General features: G+C 36.5%; 1 protein-coding gene across 2 annotated transcripts in view; it reads left to right on the top strand.

Annotated features, from left to right (window-relative positions):
- The window catches only part of col22a1 (collagen, type XXII, alpha 1), a 69,992-nt gene that overhangs the window by 28,853 nt on the left and 23,088 nt on the right, over nucleotides 1–18,051 (top strand). The window contains exons 6-32 of one of the 2 annotated variants that reach the window (XM_026909888.3): nucleotides 505–628; nucleotides 1,331–1,606; nucleotides 1,694–1,774; nucleotides 3,056–3,175; nucleotides 3,434–3,478; nucleotides 3,600–3,662; nucleotides 5,458–5,496; nucleotides 8,795–8,848; nucleotides 8,954–9,007; nucleotides 9,117–9,170; nucleotides 9,730–9,783; nucleotides 10,137–10,181; nucleotides 11,692–11,745; nucleotides 11,874–11,927; nucleotides 12,028–12,063; nucleotides 12,696–12,725; nucleotides 12,813–12,866; nucleotides 13,389–13,442; nucleotides 13,744–13,797; nucleotides 14,843–14,896; nucleotides 15,043–15,096; nucleotides 15,188–15,241; nucleotides 16,568–16,621; nucleotides 16,770–16,814; nucleotides 16,911–16,973; nucleotides 17,114–17,167; nucleotides 17,478–17,519. In XM_026909888.3, the coding sequence (XP_026765689.1) occupies nucleotides 505–628; nucleotides 1,331–1,606; nucleotides 1,694–1,774; nucleotides 3,056–3,175; nucleotides 3,434–3,478; nucleotides 3,600–3,662; nucleotides 5,458–5,496; nucleotides 8,795–8,848; nucleotides 8,954–9,007; nucleotides 9,117–9,170; nucleotides 9,730–9,783; nucleotides 10,137–10,181; nucleotides 11,692–11,745; nucleotides 11,874–11,927; nucleotides 12,028–12,063; nucleotides 12,696–12,725; nucleotides 12,813–12,866; nucleotides 13,389–13,442; nucleotides 13,744–13,797; nucleotides 14,843–14,896; nucleotides 15,043–15,096; nucleotides 15,188–15,241; nucleotides 16,568–16,621; nucleotides 16,770–16,814; nucleotides 16,911–16,973; nucleotides 17,114–17,167; nucleotides 17,478–17,519 (1,765 nt within the window). The remainder of the gene's footprint in view (nucleotides 1–504; nucleotides 629–1,330; nucleotides 1,607–1,693; nucleotides 1,775–3,055; nucleotides 3,176–3,433; nucleotides 3,479–3,599; nucleotides 3,663–5,457; nucleotides 5,497–8,794; nucleotides 8,849–8,953; nucleotides 9,008–9,116; nucleotides 9,171–9,729; nucleotides 9,784–10,136; nucleotides 10,182–11,691; nucleotides 11,746–11,873; nucleotides 11,928–12,027; nucleotides 12,064–12,695; nucleotides 12,726–12,812; nucleotides 12,867–13,388; nucleotides 13,443–13,743; nucleotides 13,798–14,842; nucleotides 14,897–15,042; nucleotides 15,097–15,187; nucleotides 15,242–16,567; nucleotides 16,622–16,769; nucleotides 16,815–16,910; nucleotides 16,974–17,113; nucleotides 17,168–17,477; nucleotides 17,520–18,051) is intronic. The other variant, XM_026909889.3, reaches the window with a different exon arrangement.

Here is an 18,051-nt window from a genome sequence, read left to right as displayed (position 1 = left end):
GATTGTTAAATGATAATCATAAGTTATCGACTTTTGAATGATCAGCTTTGAAACATGATTAACGTCTAAAACAATCAGCTTCTTAACTGATCAGCTTTAATGATCAACTTCCAAATGACCAGGTTTAAAATGATTAGGTTCCAAATGATCAGCTTCTATATAAGCAGCTTTAAAATGATGCTAATTAAAAAATCTGCTTCTTAAATTTAAGCCCTAAATTAAGTACCTACCTAAATGATCAGCTTTTTAATAAGCACGCTATAAGCCATCATCATCTTTAATGATCAAGCTTCTTAAATCATCTGCTTCTTAAACGACCAGCTTTTTAAACAACCAGCATTAAAATGATAATTTTTTATATAAATGATCAGCTTTGTAAACGATCATCTTTATAAATGATCAGCATCCTAAATGATCAGCTTTCTAAATGATCAGCTTCTTAAATGATCAGCTGCTGACTACTATCTCGTAATCCTCCCTCTCTTCTTCTCCGGTGTGTTACAGAAACGTGTTTCCCCAAGGCCTTCCAGATGAATACGCCTTCGTCACCACGTTCAAATTCAGAAAGACATCTAGGAGGGAGGACTGGTACCTGTGGCAGGTCTATGACAAGTACGGCATCCCTCAGGTCAGTAAAGCACACTGTGGAACAAGAAAGATATTCACATACATATAGTTTAAGAATTTAGCTTGCTAAATGATCAGCTTCGTAAATTATCAGCTTCCTAAATGATCAGCTTCCTAAATGATCAGCTCACTGAACAATCAGCTTCCTAATGATCAGCTTCCTAAATGATCAGCTTCCTAAATGATCAGCTTTCTAAATGATCAGCTTCCTAAACAATCAGCTTTGTAAATTATCAGCTTCATAAATGATCAGCTTTCTAAATGATCAGCTCACTAAACAATCAGCTTCCTAAATGATCAGCTTCTTAAATGATCAGGTTTCTAAATGATCAGCTTCCTAAATTATCACCTTTAAAATGATCGCTTCCTTTAATAATCATCTCAGATGAGCCAGTTCTTAATTAAAGAGCTTCTTAAATGAACAGCTTGTAACATTATCAGCTTCCTAAATGATCAGCTTCCTAAATGATCACCATCGACTTCTAAAGGAACAGGTTGTGAATGATCAGGTTTCCAAGTAAGCAGCTTCCTAAACGATCAGCGAATGATCAGCTGCTTTATGTCAGGGCCATGTATTACTCAGTTCATGGTGTTTTCAGAAGCGTGTGTACCTGAGACGTGAAATTTACTGCAAACACTGTATCCCATGCATGTTTTAGTAGTAAAGATCTTATCTAGATATTATGGTCTTTATCTCTCCCAGGTTTCTATCCGTCTGGATGGAGAGAATAAAGCAGTGGAGTACAACGCCGTGGGTCTGACCAAAGACGCAGTCCGAGCCGTGTTCCGCAGCCCAGATGTGGAAAACCTGTTCGACAGAAACTGGCACAAGATTGGCCTGAGCGTCCACGCCAAATCCGTCTCGCTCTATCTGGACTGCAAACACATCCAGACCCTACCGATCGAGGAACGAGAGGACATCGATATCCAGGGCAAAACCGTCATCGGCAAGAGACTCTACGACAGCGTCCCCATCGACGTGAGTCATCGACTGAGAAATACTAGCTGAATCATCACTTCTTCAATAATCAGCATCATGATTAATTTCCTAAATCATCCTCCACAGTTCGACCTTCAGAGGATGGTAATCTACTGCGACTCCAAGCAGGCAGAGCAGGAGACGTGCTGTGACCTGCCTGGAGGCCCTGTGAGTGTATCACACACACACACACACACACACACACACATACACACACAGCAGGTTCTTTAAAAGATCAGCTTTTAAAGCAACCATCAGCAATGATCTGATTCCAAAATGATCAGCTTCTTAAACAATCAGCTTCTAAAGCGTCGACATTAAAATGATCAGCTTCTTAAATGATCAGTTTCGTACATGATCAGCTTGCTACATAATCAGCTTCTAAACAATTAGCTTCTAGATGATCAGCATCACAAATGATCAGCTTGCTAAAAGATCAGCTTCTTAAACAATCAGCTTCAATCAACGATTAACTTGTTAAATGATCTGCATCATAAATGATCAGCTTCTAAATGATAAACGATCACCTCCTAAATGATCAGCTTCTGAAATGATTAGCTTCTAAATGATCAGCTCATAAATGACCAGCTTCTTAAATGATTAACTTCTTAAAAGATTAGCTTCTAAAGGATCAGCTTCTAAAGGATCAGCACCATAAATGACCAACTTGCTAAATGATCAGCTCATAAATGATCCGCTTCTTAAACGATTAGCTTCTTAAATGATTAACGTCTTAAACGATTAGCTTCTAAAGGATCAGCTTCTAAAGGATGAGCACCATAAATGATTAGCTTCTTAAACGATTAGCTTCTAAACGATCAGCTTATAAATGTTTAGCTTCTAAACAATTAGCTTCTAAATGATCAGCTTCTAAAAGATCAGCTTCTAAATGAACAGCTTCTTAAATGAAGACTTTCTTAAATGAACTGATTCTTAAATTATTACAGCCATCTCCAGCACCATAAATGACCAACTTGCTAAATGATCAGCTCATAAATGATCCGCTTCTTAAACGATTAGCTTCTTAAATGATTAACTTCTTAAACGATTAGCTTCTAAAGGATCAGCTTCTAAAGGATCAGCTTCTAAAGGATCAGCACCATAAATGATTAGCTTCTAAACTATTAGCTTCTAAATGTTTAGCTTCTAAACAATTAGCTTCTAAATGAACAGCTTCTTAAATGAAGACTTTCTTAAATGAACTGCTTCTTAAATTATTACAGCCATCTCCGTCTCTGCAGATCCTGTACAGAAAAGTACCGCAAATTTTACACGTCATTTACACAATTCCCCTGCATTGTATGAACACGTTGAAATGCACTTTCACAAGTTTTTCCCATGATCACATAGTAATATCACATGTAAAATGACTGAAATAAAATAAAATGCCAATAATAATAATAATAATAATAATAATAATAATAATAATGATGTGTGTGTGTCTCTCAGTGCCATAAGCAGGTGGTCACTGAACCCACCCCTATTTTAATCCCGACCCCGACTCCTACGAGTGGAGAGCAGAAGAGTGGAGAACACACCGTCAACTGTTCCTGCGCCGCAGGGGAGAGGGTAAGACCCTGAAGCCTAGGGGTCAAAGGTCAAGAGCGCATTAGGAAAACTGGATCATGAATAAATGGATACAAATGGATGAAAATGAAACCAAGCATACCGCTGTGATATATTTACACTCACCAGACTCTGACGATGTAAATATCACACATAACGTATGGTTGGATGGCAATTTCTCATCTGCTTCTCTCTCTTTTATCACTCCTTGCTGTCTCTCTCTCTTTCTCTCTCTCTCTCTCTTTTTCTCACTATCTACAGGGTGAGACAGGTCTGCCTGGTGCTCAAGGCCCTAAGGGTGAAAAGGTCATAAAGCAGTCGCTTTAATTCAGCTGTTATTTTAAAGGAGTTTGTGTGTTATATCGTCTGCTTGCTGTCCCGCAGGCACTTCCTCTTCAACTCTGTCCTCTAAACTGTACATCCACAGGGAGATCCGGGCCTTCAGGGTACGGCAGGACCGCAAGGACCCAAAGGGCAGAAAGGAGAACCTGTAGGAAAAAGTGATTTCTTACTAATTCATGTGACTTCGGTTACCTTAGCACTAACAGCCAGGTTTATTTGATGCTAGACATGTTCACGTAATTAACTAGCAACTTATTTTACACGCACTTTTATCCCTTTCTTCACTTACATGATGCTGGTGCTGTTCAGAGAGCCAGAGAACCTTTTTTTTTTTTTAAAAAAAGGCTGCCGTACAACTTAAAGTAATTTATTTAACAAATACATTAAAGGCTTTATATCTGACACTTCATAATCTCTCAGAGATGTTATATGTTATTATCAAAGTCATTAAGTTATAAGCTCTTTAGAAAGTGTTTGCAGTGTTATGCAGGCGAGCTGATGTTAGCTTGTGTGCAATACAGCTGTATGCAAAAGTTTGGGTTCTTCACAACTAGCTAGCTGGCTAACTACAAAATATATACAATCAAAAATATATACAGGAAGTGAATTTTTAAAGTCCTTGTTTTGTGGAGGCTACAGGTTTGCATCCATTTGTGCATCATATTGTGCACCTGAAAGGGTTAAAGAACCATCAAAAAGCCATTCTTTTTGTAAGAAGTAGTCTTGTAAATATTATTTGAGTTGTTGCCATGGTAACAAAATGATGCCATATCTTAGCTTAGTTCTAGATCGAGCCAGTTTTAGAAAAAGGAAAAGCGGAGAACTAGATTATGTATCGACTCAGATATCAGAATCATCACCAGCACCGGAAACTAAGAATTTTTAACCATTAATCAACCCAGAACCCTTAAGAAACTTCGGAAACAAATTGTTGCCATGGTAACAAAATGATGCTGCCTCCAAGCCTTATCTCAGAGCAGTCCAGTTCTGCTGGCTGTGAAAAAGGAAAGGTTGTAGATTAGGTATCGGTTCTGTGACCATCACCAGCACCTCGTCAGTGGAAAAGGCCTGTTAGTAATACTCAAAGGAAATGTTACATAGCAGCTCATAATGCATTCACGTCTTTTTTTTTAAAAATTAAACTCCGCAGTCATTAATAATATGTAAAAGGGATGATTAGTCATTAATCAGTATTGAGTGTCATTTCACACAGTTTAGTTTTTATCACATGTATTTTAATAGCAGAGCGACTGAGCGTTAACACGTACATCTGCATCAATCTGCTCAAACATTTGCATTTTAATTCATATTTACAGAAAAGCACACCGTCATTCAACCATGGGAAAGTGATACACTGCTAAATGAACTGATGTATTAGTTCTGATAATAAGTTATTGAATATTATGAAGTATTTGGTAAACAAACAAACAAATAAACATGTATATTCAGCACATTTAAGGATTACTCTAAGTGTTACAGTAAATCAGTAATTAAAGAAATTAAAATGAAAACTGATCAAATTAATCATAATTGGATTTTAATTAAGAATTATTATTTATTAAATTATTATTATTGTTATTATTATTATTAATTATTATTGATTGTATTTTAATTAATAATAATATAACATATATAAATAGATTTGTAATTTATAAGTGTGATTATAAATTATTATTAGTAGTAGTAGTGGTAGTTATAGTAACCACAATAATAATAATAATAATAATAATAATGATGTGAAGAAGAGAGTATTGTATAAAGCAGCCTTAAAGATCATGTGAATTAAAAGCGTTTAATGCTTAAAAACATCCTGTTTTAGAGATTATTTCAAAGATAATATGCTGTATTTTCTATTTTCCATCTGTGCTGCTTCTCTCTCTCTCTCTCTCTCTCTCTCTCTCTGCCTGGAGAATAATCGATCGGTGTTGATGGATTATTTGCAGGGCAAGGCGCTCTCTATCAAAGGAGATAGAGGCGAGAAGGTAAGATCATGGATTTACCAGACAAACTCCTCAGTGTGGATTAAACACGGCATGGCATGCTAATGTCCCGTGTGCTTATCCATGTGTGTGTGTGTGTGTGTGTGTGTGTGCGTGTGTGTGTGTGCATGTTACAGCTTACAGTTACAGCAGGCAAAATGAGTGTGGATACTGTAGAACTGTATCCACACCCTCACATGCAGGCAGCTCACACACACACGTTTACTAGCTGGATGAAGTTGTTGGAGCTCCTGCACCGTGTGGGTGGAGGAAATGGAAAACTCAGCATATTTTGATGTCGGAATTACGGGTATGCTGACCATGAGGGCGTTCAGCACACACACACACACACACACACACACACACACACACTGCTGAGGAGAGTTGGGTGGAAGCAGAAACGTCTGTCCTGAAAATACACCAGAACCGTCCTGAGCTATTTCAGCTCTCTGAGAAACAGCTGAGTGCAGGAAAGAAATTAGCACCAGAGCTTTCTCTTGCTAAGATGTTAGTAATGAATCAGTTAGTCCTCCACTGAGCCCCAAACAAAACAACAAAATAAAACACAACAAAACAAAACAAAATGCAAAACACAACAAAACACAACAAAACACAACAAAACAAAACAAACCACAAAACACAACAAAATGCGAAACAAAACAAAATGCAAAAGAAAACACAACAAAACAAAACAAAACAAAACACAATAAAACAAAACAAACCACAAAACACAACAAAATGCAAAACAAAATGCAAAAGAAAACACAACAAAACAAAACAAAACACAATAAAACAAAACAAACCACAAAACACAACAAAATGCAAAACAAAATGCAAAAGAAAACACAACAAAACACAACAAAACAAAAGAAAACACAACAAAACACAACAAAACAAAACAAAACACAATAAAACAAAACACAACAAAATGCAAAACAAAACAAAAAGCAAAACAAAACAAAACAAAAAACAAAACACACATTATGTGAGTGATAGTCTGGTTGTTTTCATTTTTTAAATACCATACAGTTTAGCTCCAAAAATTAATGAATGAATTAATTAGATAGTTAGTTAGTTAGTTAGTTAGTTAGTTAGTTAGTTTACCTCCCACCGATTTGCTGTTCCTTCAAAAAACCCACATTTAACACAACATCAAATTTCATACAACATTACAAAATATGCTTTATATTAATAATACTATTTTTTTAACTGTAATTAGGATTTTTTTGTTTTAGTTATGATAATGAAATTGTAGAGAGAAGTATAAACTATAAAGTAGATATAAACTCTACTCTTCATGGCAAGAGTTTCATGCACCCGTTGTCGTGTATCTCACACTTCAAGAGTTGGCCTTCAGATACAGTAATGATTTCTTCTGAGCTAATTATTGATTGATATACATGTTGTTTATTTATTTATTTATTTATTTTTTTATTTTTAACTTAAGACATTAGCACTTGTTACTTTGGGAGGTTAGGAAATCAAAGCCTCAGTGCACTACCTATTATTTTTATTTTTTATTTAATTGTATTTTTTCCTATAATGCAATTTAAATAAGTGAATATTATTTAAATTAGATTAATAATTACGCATTATGAATGCAGAGCTCATCCCTAACCCTCGTCTTTAATGTTTACAACTTGCTACATATAATCACGACACGGCATAAATGTACAAATTTGTGAGCGTGAAACAATGTTGAGGTATTTTCTTAATATTTATTTATTTATTGATTGATTATGTATGTATGTATGTTCTGGTTTAACTTCATCACTTACTGAGAGAAAATAGAGCCCATAGGAACACAGCCACTTTCTAAATACACTGATTTTATTTGATATTCTATGTGTTGTGCGTGTTGTGTGTGTTGTGTGTGTTGTGCGTGTTGTGTGTTGTGCATATTGTGTGTGTTGTGTGTGTCGTGCGTGCTCTCTGTGCTCGTGTGCTAAACCGATGAGGCTGAGTGTTGTTCTTCTGAGGAGTTTGCTGGTTAAACTGCATGAAGCCACAAACGCATGTGTGTTTGAGGTGCTTTAAATGTTCTTTAAAGGAACACGCTGACCTAGCAATGCTAATGTGGCTAACGAGGAAGGAACGCTAGTGTCCAGCAGTTAGCATGGCTTAGTTTTAGAGAACCTGAGATTTCCGTCAGCCATCATTCGCATTATTAGTACAGTGGAGAGTTCCTTTAACGCTGTCTGCTTGAACGTTTTCATCCACATTTAATCCACATAGTTGTCTTCTAACAAGGTTTGTTTTTGTGTATAAATTGTGTATAAATTGTGTATGAACTGATATCAGATCGTATTACTTGTGATATTATTGGGGTTTATCTGAAGGTCATCTTCTAGTTTACCATTAAAAAGGATAAAAACAACGTCACATCAGTGGAGAAATGAAGTCTTGGATAAATAGCAGCGCTAATTAGACACTGTCTCTCTCACACACACACACACACACACACATACACACACACATGTCGCTGTAGTACAGAGCTCACTTGCGTCAGTGTGCCTTAATTACAGGCCTGCGTTCTTCAGCACATAAAAACGCTGCTCAGTTGCATCTGCTCACCATGTTTCAGTTATATTTGCTATATATTGTGCGTTGATTGTTGAGATTTTCCTTCAACTGCAAACATCAACACATACAGCAATTTGTACACCACAGCGCTGTACAATTCTGGATTCTGATTGGTCAGAGCATGACATATCGATGCACACGCTCGAATACGTTATGGTTTCTATAGTAACGGCTCAGTCACAGGGACGTGTACAGTAGACGCTCCACGTAAACTGATTAAACAAACGTGTATAATCGTTGATATGGTGAGGTTTTCTGTAAGGAGATGTTTATGTAACATTTAAGGAAGGAGTCTCCAGTGTCAGCGCTTTGTAACAGTCAGAGGTAAAGCTGTAACTTTAAGTTTTAGTGGAGTTTGTGCTAACTTGTTTTGCAAACATTAAGTGTAGCTATAAATGGATAAAAAGTACGATTTCGTTTTTTTTAATAAATAAAAATTGTAATTGTTAGTAAATTGCTGTGATGTGAGAGGAAGAAAAAGCTACAGGATGTGCTGGAAAATAAAAACCTCCACTGTGGTAACGGTAGCTCCGTGTCGCATTGTTGATTATTTTCCTGTAGCAGCACCACACTGAGTGTGTTATTCCTTCACGTCAGCACGCCATTTAAGAGACTCCTAACACACATCTATTCGTTTTCCCGACATGCCTTTAGGAACCACAGATCTGCTCTGATGTTGTGCATGTTGTTGATGTTAACGTTCCCACTTTGTCCACAGGGAGACAGCGGAGATCCAGGTGAGACTGGGGTCAGAGGTGACAAGGGTGAGAGGGTAAGAAACACCGACAAGCTCAATAACTTTAAGATTACGGAGTGTTTATATAGATTTGAGTGTCGCGTAGCTCCTTCAGTGATGCTAATACTGTACACTCTGTAGGGATTGGAAGGCCTCCCGGGACTCGCTGGCAAACAGGGAGACAAAGGAGAGCAGGTGAGGAAAACGCTGTGTGTGTGTGTGTGTGTGTGTGAATTCTGGGTGTGTGTACGTGGGGCGGAAATGATTCACCCTAATCATGAGGTCATGTTCATGTCTGTTACAGGGTGTGAAGGGATCTGCTGGAGCTCCTGGGTTACCTGGACCACTCGGACCACAGGTGACTTTTAGAAAAATAAAAAATAAAACCTTTTATCTTAAAGGTTGAATAAGACATTAATGTTGAATTCTGGATTCTGATTGGTCGTCAAGTGTTGATTCGTTTTCTGTAACAGCAACTCTGATAGTAGTGCAGCTGCAAATCCCAGGTTTATATTAATAAGCTGCCGTTTCTATAGTAACACCTCATGGACGCTCCATATAAACAGCTTTTAAAAATGCATTGATATGGTGAAGTTTGCTCCAGGGTAAGGAGATGTTTATTTAACATTTATGGTGTTTATGGAAGGAGTCTCCAGTGTCAGCGCTTGGTAACAGTCACATGTAAAGCTGTAAATAAAAAAAATACAGAGTGTGTCACTTGCAGTTGTAGGAAATTAAAAAAAAAAGGTTCTGTGAGAGTTTTCCTATGAAAAGGTTTCCAGGTAGAACGTTTTGAGGATGTGAAGAACCCTCTGGAAGAAAGAGACCAAACAGTATTTCAGTGCAGGATAGGAATCACAGATCACCCTATATTGCGTTTTTCATGTTTTTATTTATTTATTTATTTATTCGTTTAGGGTGTCCAAGGTGACAGGGGACACTCTGGAGCGCCTGGTCCCAAAGGTGTTTCTGTAAGTAGACACTGTGTAATAAATCTCTAATCTGTGACTCCACCTTTAATCCAGGAGTCGCCTTTCTCTGTTCTGATGGTGCTCAGATGATAAAACACTAATTATGAAGTTTCAATGACACTGGTGTATTGAATTTAACCCATTCATAGCTGATTCAGTTACACAACATTTATCTGTGATGTATTTCCGGTGCGTATGAAGTGGAATTATAGCTGGATTAGAGAGCTTTCTATGGATTTCTATTAAGACAGAATTTGGCTTTAAATCAAAAAGACATATGCTTTTCTTATGAGAATTTAACCCTTTCATCTCTCTCTCTTTATCTTTCTCTCTCTCTCTCTCTGTGTGATCAGGGCGATCCAGGTAAAAAGGGAGAAAAGGGAACAGCAGGAGAGAGGGTAAGAACCGATTCTCAGTCAAATCCTGGTGCAACTCAAAGCAAAACACTGCATATTTGTGTGAAATGTGTGTTCCTGTGTGTATACACTGATCTCTCAAACAGATATGGCTGTACTGATGTAATCTCCAGATTTCCTTTTAGTCCTGTGAGAGAGACGTGGGCACTCGACTGCTTACAGATCCACTCTCTATCATCTATCATCTTTTATTCCTCCCCAGCGATTGTCCTCTTATTGCGCTCCTCTCGTCACCCACTGTTTCCTGTTTCGCTGTTTAGCGTCATTATTATTTCATTCAAACTAAAACACTAAATATTGTTTGTTTGTTTGTGTTTTTGTACATAGCGAATAAATGATTTTAATTTTTTTTAAAGGCAGCATGTATCTGGTTATTCAGTTGCAATGCAATAAATAAAGAAGTCTATTATTTTCTGTAAAAATGTGTCAGGACCAGTGAAGAATTCTGTCAATCCCTCCTTCTATTATCCACATTGCTCCAATCTCAATCTCAATCTGATAATAATCACCATAAATTAGGATTATAGGACGTAAACTAAAAGCACATGTTTGTTTTAGATACACTGACGACTTACTTAACTGCCATACATGATACTTTTCCAAGTATTTATCTAATTTACAGTTAAAACAAAGAGATAATGCAAGCACATAACTAGGCAGTAATAATATTTACACTACTAATATAAGCTGCATTCACACTTCCTGTTTATTTAAGTATTTGTTTCACGTGTGATCCTACTGGAAGTGGCTGCAAGGTCATTTTGAAATTGAACAAAAATATTTTTTATCGCTTCTTCTACTACAAATTTTCTGTCATCACGAAATATAGAAGACCGCATCGTGAGACCAACTCGAACAAAACCAGATTCCCAGATTTTTGATCTCTTCATTCATAACGTGCAAATGAATTTGACGGCTAAGTCGCCAAACAGGAAGTGATGGCATACTTCAGCAATGTCCTTACATATTGACACCAAACTTGTCACATATATTTAGCACCATGAATTCATGTTAGCAAACAAGCTTCGAGTTTATTTCCAACTTGGGAGGGCTACTGAAAACAAGAAGTGAGGCAATATATCGGCAATGGATGGAGGTTTCGCTTTCAAATTTAGTATATCTCCTTGGGAACAAGTTTTGGGAACAAGTGACAAAAAGTGCTTGGCCCCCTTAATCGCTGCTTTCAGCTATTATTATTATTATTATTATTATTATTATTATTATTATTATTAACAACAACAACACAGTTTTAAAGAATATTGAGTTTTTATTATTTTTTCATCTTTTTTATGATTTATTTTTTTGTCATACTTAACAATTAATGTTATTGTTGCTTTTTTATTTAAAACTTTTTTTTAATTTATGTCATAGCTGTTTATAGTAAGATGCATTGTTTTTCTGCTTGTTGCTCATGTTTTATATTCTGCAAACACAATAAAATACTTTTTGCTGCGTTTTTAATGTACAGTATATCATTGTTGATATGATTCAGGGTCTCCCAGGGTTAGATGGTTTTCCTGGCAAACCTGGAGCTCCAGGAAAAGACGTGAGTATTTAGACTTGTTCAGTAAAGTGTAGGAGCGTATTATACGTGTACTTGTAAATGTACAGTGTTGGAAAATGTGTATAAAAATGTATGTTTTTTTTTTTTTTTTTTTTTTTTTAAATGAACAGGGTCTGACGGGTCTGATTGGTGCACCTGGACCACACGGGTTTAAAGGAGAAAAGGTACGGAGAGAGAGCAAGGTTAAGCGCAATGATGAGATTATATTAAACTGCAAAATCTTAAACCTGCAAATGTGTGTGTGTGTGTGTGTGGGTGTGTTAGGGTGAGAGAGGTCCTGCTGGAATACCTGGAGATGTGGTGAGTCATTTCTGGAGTCATATGAGTCTGTTCAGTTAAATGATTTAAATGATTTGTTCATTCGGGGGTTTGGTCAGTTGCACAGTTTTCCCAGCCTTTAATGCTGTCATCTGAGACAGGCAATAAACAGCTTATGTCATATAAAATAACTAATTATCATTGCTAGTTTGTGTTATTTTATAAAATGCTTGTACATCCATGTTTAAATGAAATGGTGGAAATCTGTAGTTTGGTCCGTATCTGTTTGAACAGGAGTCATTTGACTGATAAAATCAATTGATTCACTGAATGAAAGAGGAATAAATCTAAGTCCAAATGATTCACTGATTCAGAGATTCACCTGATGAATGAGAGAGAATCTGGCTCATGAATGAATGATTCACTGAATCAAATACTGATTCATTGAACAAGAGAAAAGCGAATCTCAGTCTCGAATGAAAGATTCACTGAATCAAAGACTGTGTCATGGAGAGAAGTGAATCACCATGAAGCTTCATAAAGCCCTGATGGTTTTGTAGGAACTGCAGGATTTCTCTTTACTGCAGAAACAGCTATTATTAATAAGAATTTTAAAAAATAATAATAATAGTTAATGTTCATATCACTAATACTGTTCTGCCGTGTTGTTTCAGGTGCAAATGGCAGGACTGAAGGGAGAAAATGTGAGTACTAAACAAGAAATGTAGCTAAATAATTCTCATTTGATTTTTTAAAAATTTTTTATTTAAATAAATTGTATTTATTTCCAGGGCCTTCCAGGACCATCCGGGCCTCCTGGAGCAGACGGACCTCCTGGACCTCCTGTAAGATTCTCTCCTTTCGTGTGTTTTTAGATGCAATGCACCTCATGGGTGTGGCCTATAGCTGACTCACTCACATGTAGCAGGATGTAGATTAACGCTGTGGGCGTGGCTTCCCATCAGGCCTTGTAAGAGAGGAAAGCGTAGCATCACTGCAGGTGTGCTTTGCTGTTTTAGTGAATCAATGCATCGGGCCCCTAGTAAGCTTCAGTCGGGCCCCTAATAAGCTTCAGTTGAGCTTTTATAGCAGGAGTGTGTGATATAAATAGTATTGGAACACAGCCGGAGTGTCTGTGAATATCACACATAAGAAATAAAAGCAGGCTGTGGTTAAGCACACTATATAACACTCCTCATATCATCTCTATACTGCAGTGGATTCAGGCCCTGTTTGTTCTATATCCACCTTTACTTTTTAAAATGAATTATTTATTATTTTCTTTTATAAACAAAATGAACAGATACATAAAAAAAAGAAAAGAAAAACAGGACAATGTTTAAATGTTATCTTATTGTGTTGATCAGGGTCCACCTGGTCCACCTGGAGAGCCGGGAATCCCGGGAGAAATCGGACAAAGGGTGAGGAGTTCTACACAAAACAGCTGAACTGTGTGTGTGTGTGTGTGTGTGTGTGTGTGTGTGTTGGCTCTGAGATAATCACTCAGTAAAGTGCAATTGTTGCATTTGTCCAGCAGATAGCAGCACAGTCAAAGTTCTGCCTTTTTTCCTTTTCTTTTCTTTTTTATTTATTTGTTTATTTATTTTTATTTTTCCCTTTCCTCTTTTGCTTTTCTTTTTTTCCTTTCCTTTCCGTTCCTTTCCTTTCCTTTCTCTCTGTTGTCTGTAGTTGTTAATTGTCTGTATTTTTTCCTCTGTCTAGGGAAAGAAAGGAGAAGGAGGACTTCCTGGAGTTGATGGTCTTCCTGGACCACCGGTAACAACAGCAGTGATATTAAACACCATGAGTGCTTTCTCAAATAACTTCTCACTGTGAGAAAGTCAAACATAGCCAAATCTTAGGATAGAAAAAACCCAACCAACCAACCAATCAAACTAACCAACCAATCAAACTAACCAACCAACCAACCAACCAATGAAACCAACCAACCAACATTAGCCGAATGCTTTACCCTGTTCTTTTCCCCCAGCAGGTGGAAGACAGCAGGTCTGTGATATTGTCAGTGTGTAGCCCTCAGGCTGAACCATTAAATCCTCCATCAGCTTATTTTCTAATAACAAATGTCTTATAATGAAAAACAGGACTGTCTGCACTCACATTGCATAAATAATACATTTTAGCTTTTATACTGTAGTTTCAGTATTAAGATTTTAAATTTTTATCTTATCTTAATAATTTTATTTCTATATATTTTATTATATATTAACAATATTAATTTTATATTTCTTAAAAGTTAAACACTTTAAAGTTGTATTACAAAAGTTACAATCATAATAAATCGTTATAAAGAGGAAAGTTAGACATGTAAGTGATTAGACAATATATCCATCACATTCAAAATGGGGTGTGCAAACTTCTGCACTGACATTACGTGCCATTTGTGATCATTTTTATTGCTGGTGGTAATAAAAGAACATCTTTAAATCCTAACACTCTACATGTCTTGCTGCTATAAATGTCTGTTTTTTTTGTAAAGGTGTACAAACTTTTTCACTCACCTTGTACGGAAGTATTATAAAATGGGTTCTTATAGTTTAAAAGTTATAATATGTAGTTTTTTATGTATTATTTTTATCTTACCTTACTTATTTTATTTCTATATTTTTATATTATGTTTGAACAATATTTATATTTATATTTATATTTATATTTTATATTTTTTTAGTTAGTGATGAAAGTTTAACAACTTTCAGATGACCAGATGTTAAGAGCTTATTAATTCTATAAATGATTTGTTTAAATTCTAATTGAAATGTGTGTGTGTGTGTGTGTGTGTGTGTGTGTGTGTGTGTATGATTAGGGTCCTGCAGGCCCCCCTGGACCTCCTGGGAGTCCGGGTCAGACTGGACTTCCTGTACGTTTACTCTAAGCAATAACACATTATTATACTTTTATATTAAGATAATAAAATCACACATAAGCTACATTGTGAATGACGAAGAGCAATAAAATTCAGATTACCTCTTTAACTTTTGTTTGCTGCCTTTATCGTTTCCACAGGGATTACCGGGAGAAATCGGATTCCCTGGAAAACACGGAGAGGCTGGGAAACCTGTAAGTCACTGGATTAAGTCACTGTGAACGTTAAAAATACAAAAACAAACAAACAAACAAAAAAACGCTTAAATCTTGGTGTGTTTTGAAGGGTCTGCCAGGGAAGGACGGCATCGATGGTCAACCTGGAAATGACGGAGAGAAAGTAAGTGCCCCCCATGATGTCACGTCATTTTGTTTTATCTTCTCATAGATGAAGTTTGAGCTATTTTCCAAAAGCTTCATGATTTACAGATCATAGTTCAATCATCATTTATTATTGCTTTATTTTCTGTCATGCAATTTTATTAATTGTTTTATTATTGTGCAAACGATTGTATCCCTGATTGTTACTGAATGAGAAAAAGAGAAATGTACCCCAATTTTAAAAATTAATATACAGGTAAAAACGAATTTAAATAAGTTAAGTACTGTATTACAAAAGTGAGGATCAAAACGCTGTTCTGAGGATGTGAAAGAAGCTGGAGGTGGTTATAAAGTGAAAAATTAGACATATATGTGATTAGAGAATGTATCTATCTCATTCAAAACAGGGTGTGCAAACTTTTGCACTGATATCACATGCAACTTCTGATCATTTTTGTTGCTGGCGGTAATAAAGGAACATCTTTAAATCCTAACACTCTACACATCTTGCTGCTATAAATGTCATTTTTTCCCTTTGTGTTTTTAATTTTTTCGTAAGGGTGTACAAACTTTTTCACTCACCTTGTATCAGTATTATAAAAGTGGTTCTTATAGTTTTAGTGTCATAATATGTAGTTTTTTGTATATATGAAATATGAGTATATTAATAACAGGGAGACTGCACTGAGAAAATGATACACAAATGAAAAAAGATAATGTGTCAAGATCTTACGCAGTTAAACGTGGAAAATGTGAAAGCTAGCTTTATTACTTATCAGAAACTATAAAACATTTGCTGATTAATTCATTAATCAGAAGTAAAATGTCCTGTAAATAAATAGTATTTGGCATTAGGTAGAATATGATTTGCTGGCTAGTCAGTTATGTTAGCTACTGGAATTGATGCTAGTCTAACCTAGCATTAGCAAAGAAAACAGGCTAAGTTAGTTAAATATAGCTAGTTCATGTTAGCAAATAAGCACAACCTTTTCAAATCAGATGGAATTCATGTTTTCTTCATTTTGTACAAGTCTTTGCTTACTTGAAACATTTCAGTGAGGTAGCACTGGGGCTTATCCATATTCAGACACACACAGATAGCTATAGCGCTAACCACTGTACATTGTGTAGCATAAGAAGGTCACTACAGGTAATGAATTGATTCATGATTCTTCCAGATTTTGTACCAAGTAGTTTGAAGGACAAAATAAAAATCTAAGGAGTAAAAAGTAACGTGAAAATACGCCGACATAATATTTATTGTAACTTGAGAAAGAAATGCAGTTGAGTATTTTCCACTCCTAGTTATTACATTTAATGCATTAATATATTATTATTTTTTCAGGGACCAAGAGGTGAACCGGGGCTGGATGGCTTCCCTGGAAAACCTGGTCCAAAGGTGATCCCACTTCCTGTCTGAACATCTGTATAAGCATGAAATTGTCTCACATGCATGAGATTAAAAATATAATATTGGTAGAAAGTCTGTCTCAGATTAGTTAATGATTATTAATGATTATTAATGATAATATGGATTTATGACTCAGGGTGATGAAGGATCTCCAGGACCCAGAGGACCTCCAGGAGACAGGGTGAGCGCTCACTGAAAACTACAATAATCTTAAACACATCACATTAAGAACCATGACGATGAGATGTCTACCTCTTTCTCTCTCGCTCTGTGTCAGGGTGAGAGGGGTCTCCTTGGTGAAGCTGGTGTAATGGGACCGAGAGGAGAAAGAGGAGTGCAGGTAGGTTCCCACCATCACAACACACCTCACAAGCCTCACAGAGTCCATTTAAGACATGCTGTAAATGCGATAATCACTAACAGGACGTCTGAGATGGACTGCAGTCTTCATGCTTGTTCCTGTCTCTGTGTCCACTGCAGGGTGAAAGAGGAAAAGACGGTGATGTCGGCCCAAAAGGAGAGAAAGGAGACAAGGTGAGGTGCTGGATTAGTGTTTATCACTGCATCATCACTGATATAATGAGGAAGTCTTACTGAAGTGTGTATCCACTGCCATGAGCTACTTGGACTTCATCGCTTATCTCAGTTCAAGCACTATTGTGTCAGTATTATGTTTCTCGATTAAATATCTTACTGCTAGCAACACTGCTAATAATACATTTAGAAACAGGCCAGGTTTAGAATAGAGTCAAATCTAGCGCTGTTCTTGTTGTTGCTGTTTTAGTAAAATTTTGGTTTAATCCATGAAAACAGGGACAACTGATTATTTCTTTCTTTCTTACAGGGTGAAGTTGGACCCAGAGGACTTCCAGGAGCCCCAGGAGATGTGAGTAGAGAGAGAGTGAGATAGATAGATAGATAGATAGATAGATAGATAGATAGGTTCCATACCTCGAAATCCACCGTGAACTACTTGAGCTGAAGTTCAATCTGAGGTTTTGTGCTTTTGGAATGGCCCTCACAGTCCCCTGACTTGAACATCACTGAAAAATTTGTGAAGAGATCTTAAACATGCTGTGCATGCAACACAGCCCAAGAATATCTCAGAAGTAGAAGCAAATAAAAAAGTAAAATAAATAGCTGTAAATAAATAAAATAAATAGCTGTGACATCTGCAGTAGTTGTAATAGCTGTGATAACTGTGATATCTGTAATGTCTGTGATAGTTGTAATATCTGGGGTAGCTGTGAGATCTGTGATAGCTGTGATAGTTGTAATATCGGGGGTAGCTGTGATAGTTGTAATATCCGTGATAGTTGTAATATCTGTGATAGCTGTGATAGCTGGGGTAGCTGTGATAGTTGTAATATCTGGGGTAGTTGTAATATCTGGGGTAGCTGTGATAGTTGTAATATCTG

This window comes from Pangasianodon hypophthalmus, chromosome 9, assembly GCF_027358585.1.
Source record: "Pangasianodon hypophthalmus isolate fPanHyp1 chromosome 9, fPanHyp1.pri, whole genome shotgun sequence".
NCBI lineage: Eukaryota > Metazoa > Chordata > Actinopteri > Siluriformes > Pangasiidae > Pangasianodon > Pangasianodon hypophthalmus.
Note: the sequence above shows the minus strand (reverse complement) of the source record. Positions and strands in the feature narration are given on the sequence as shown.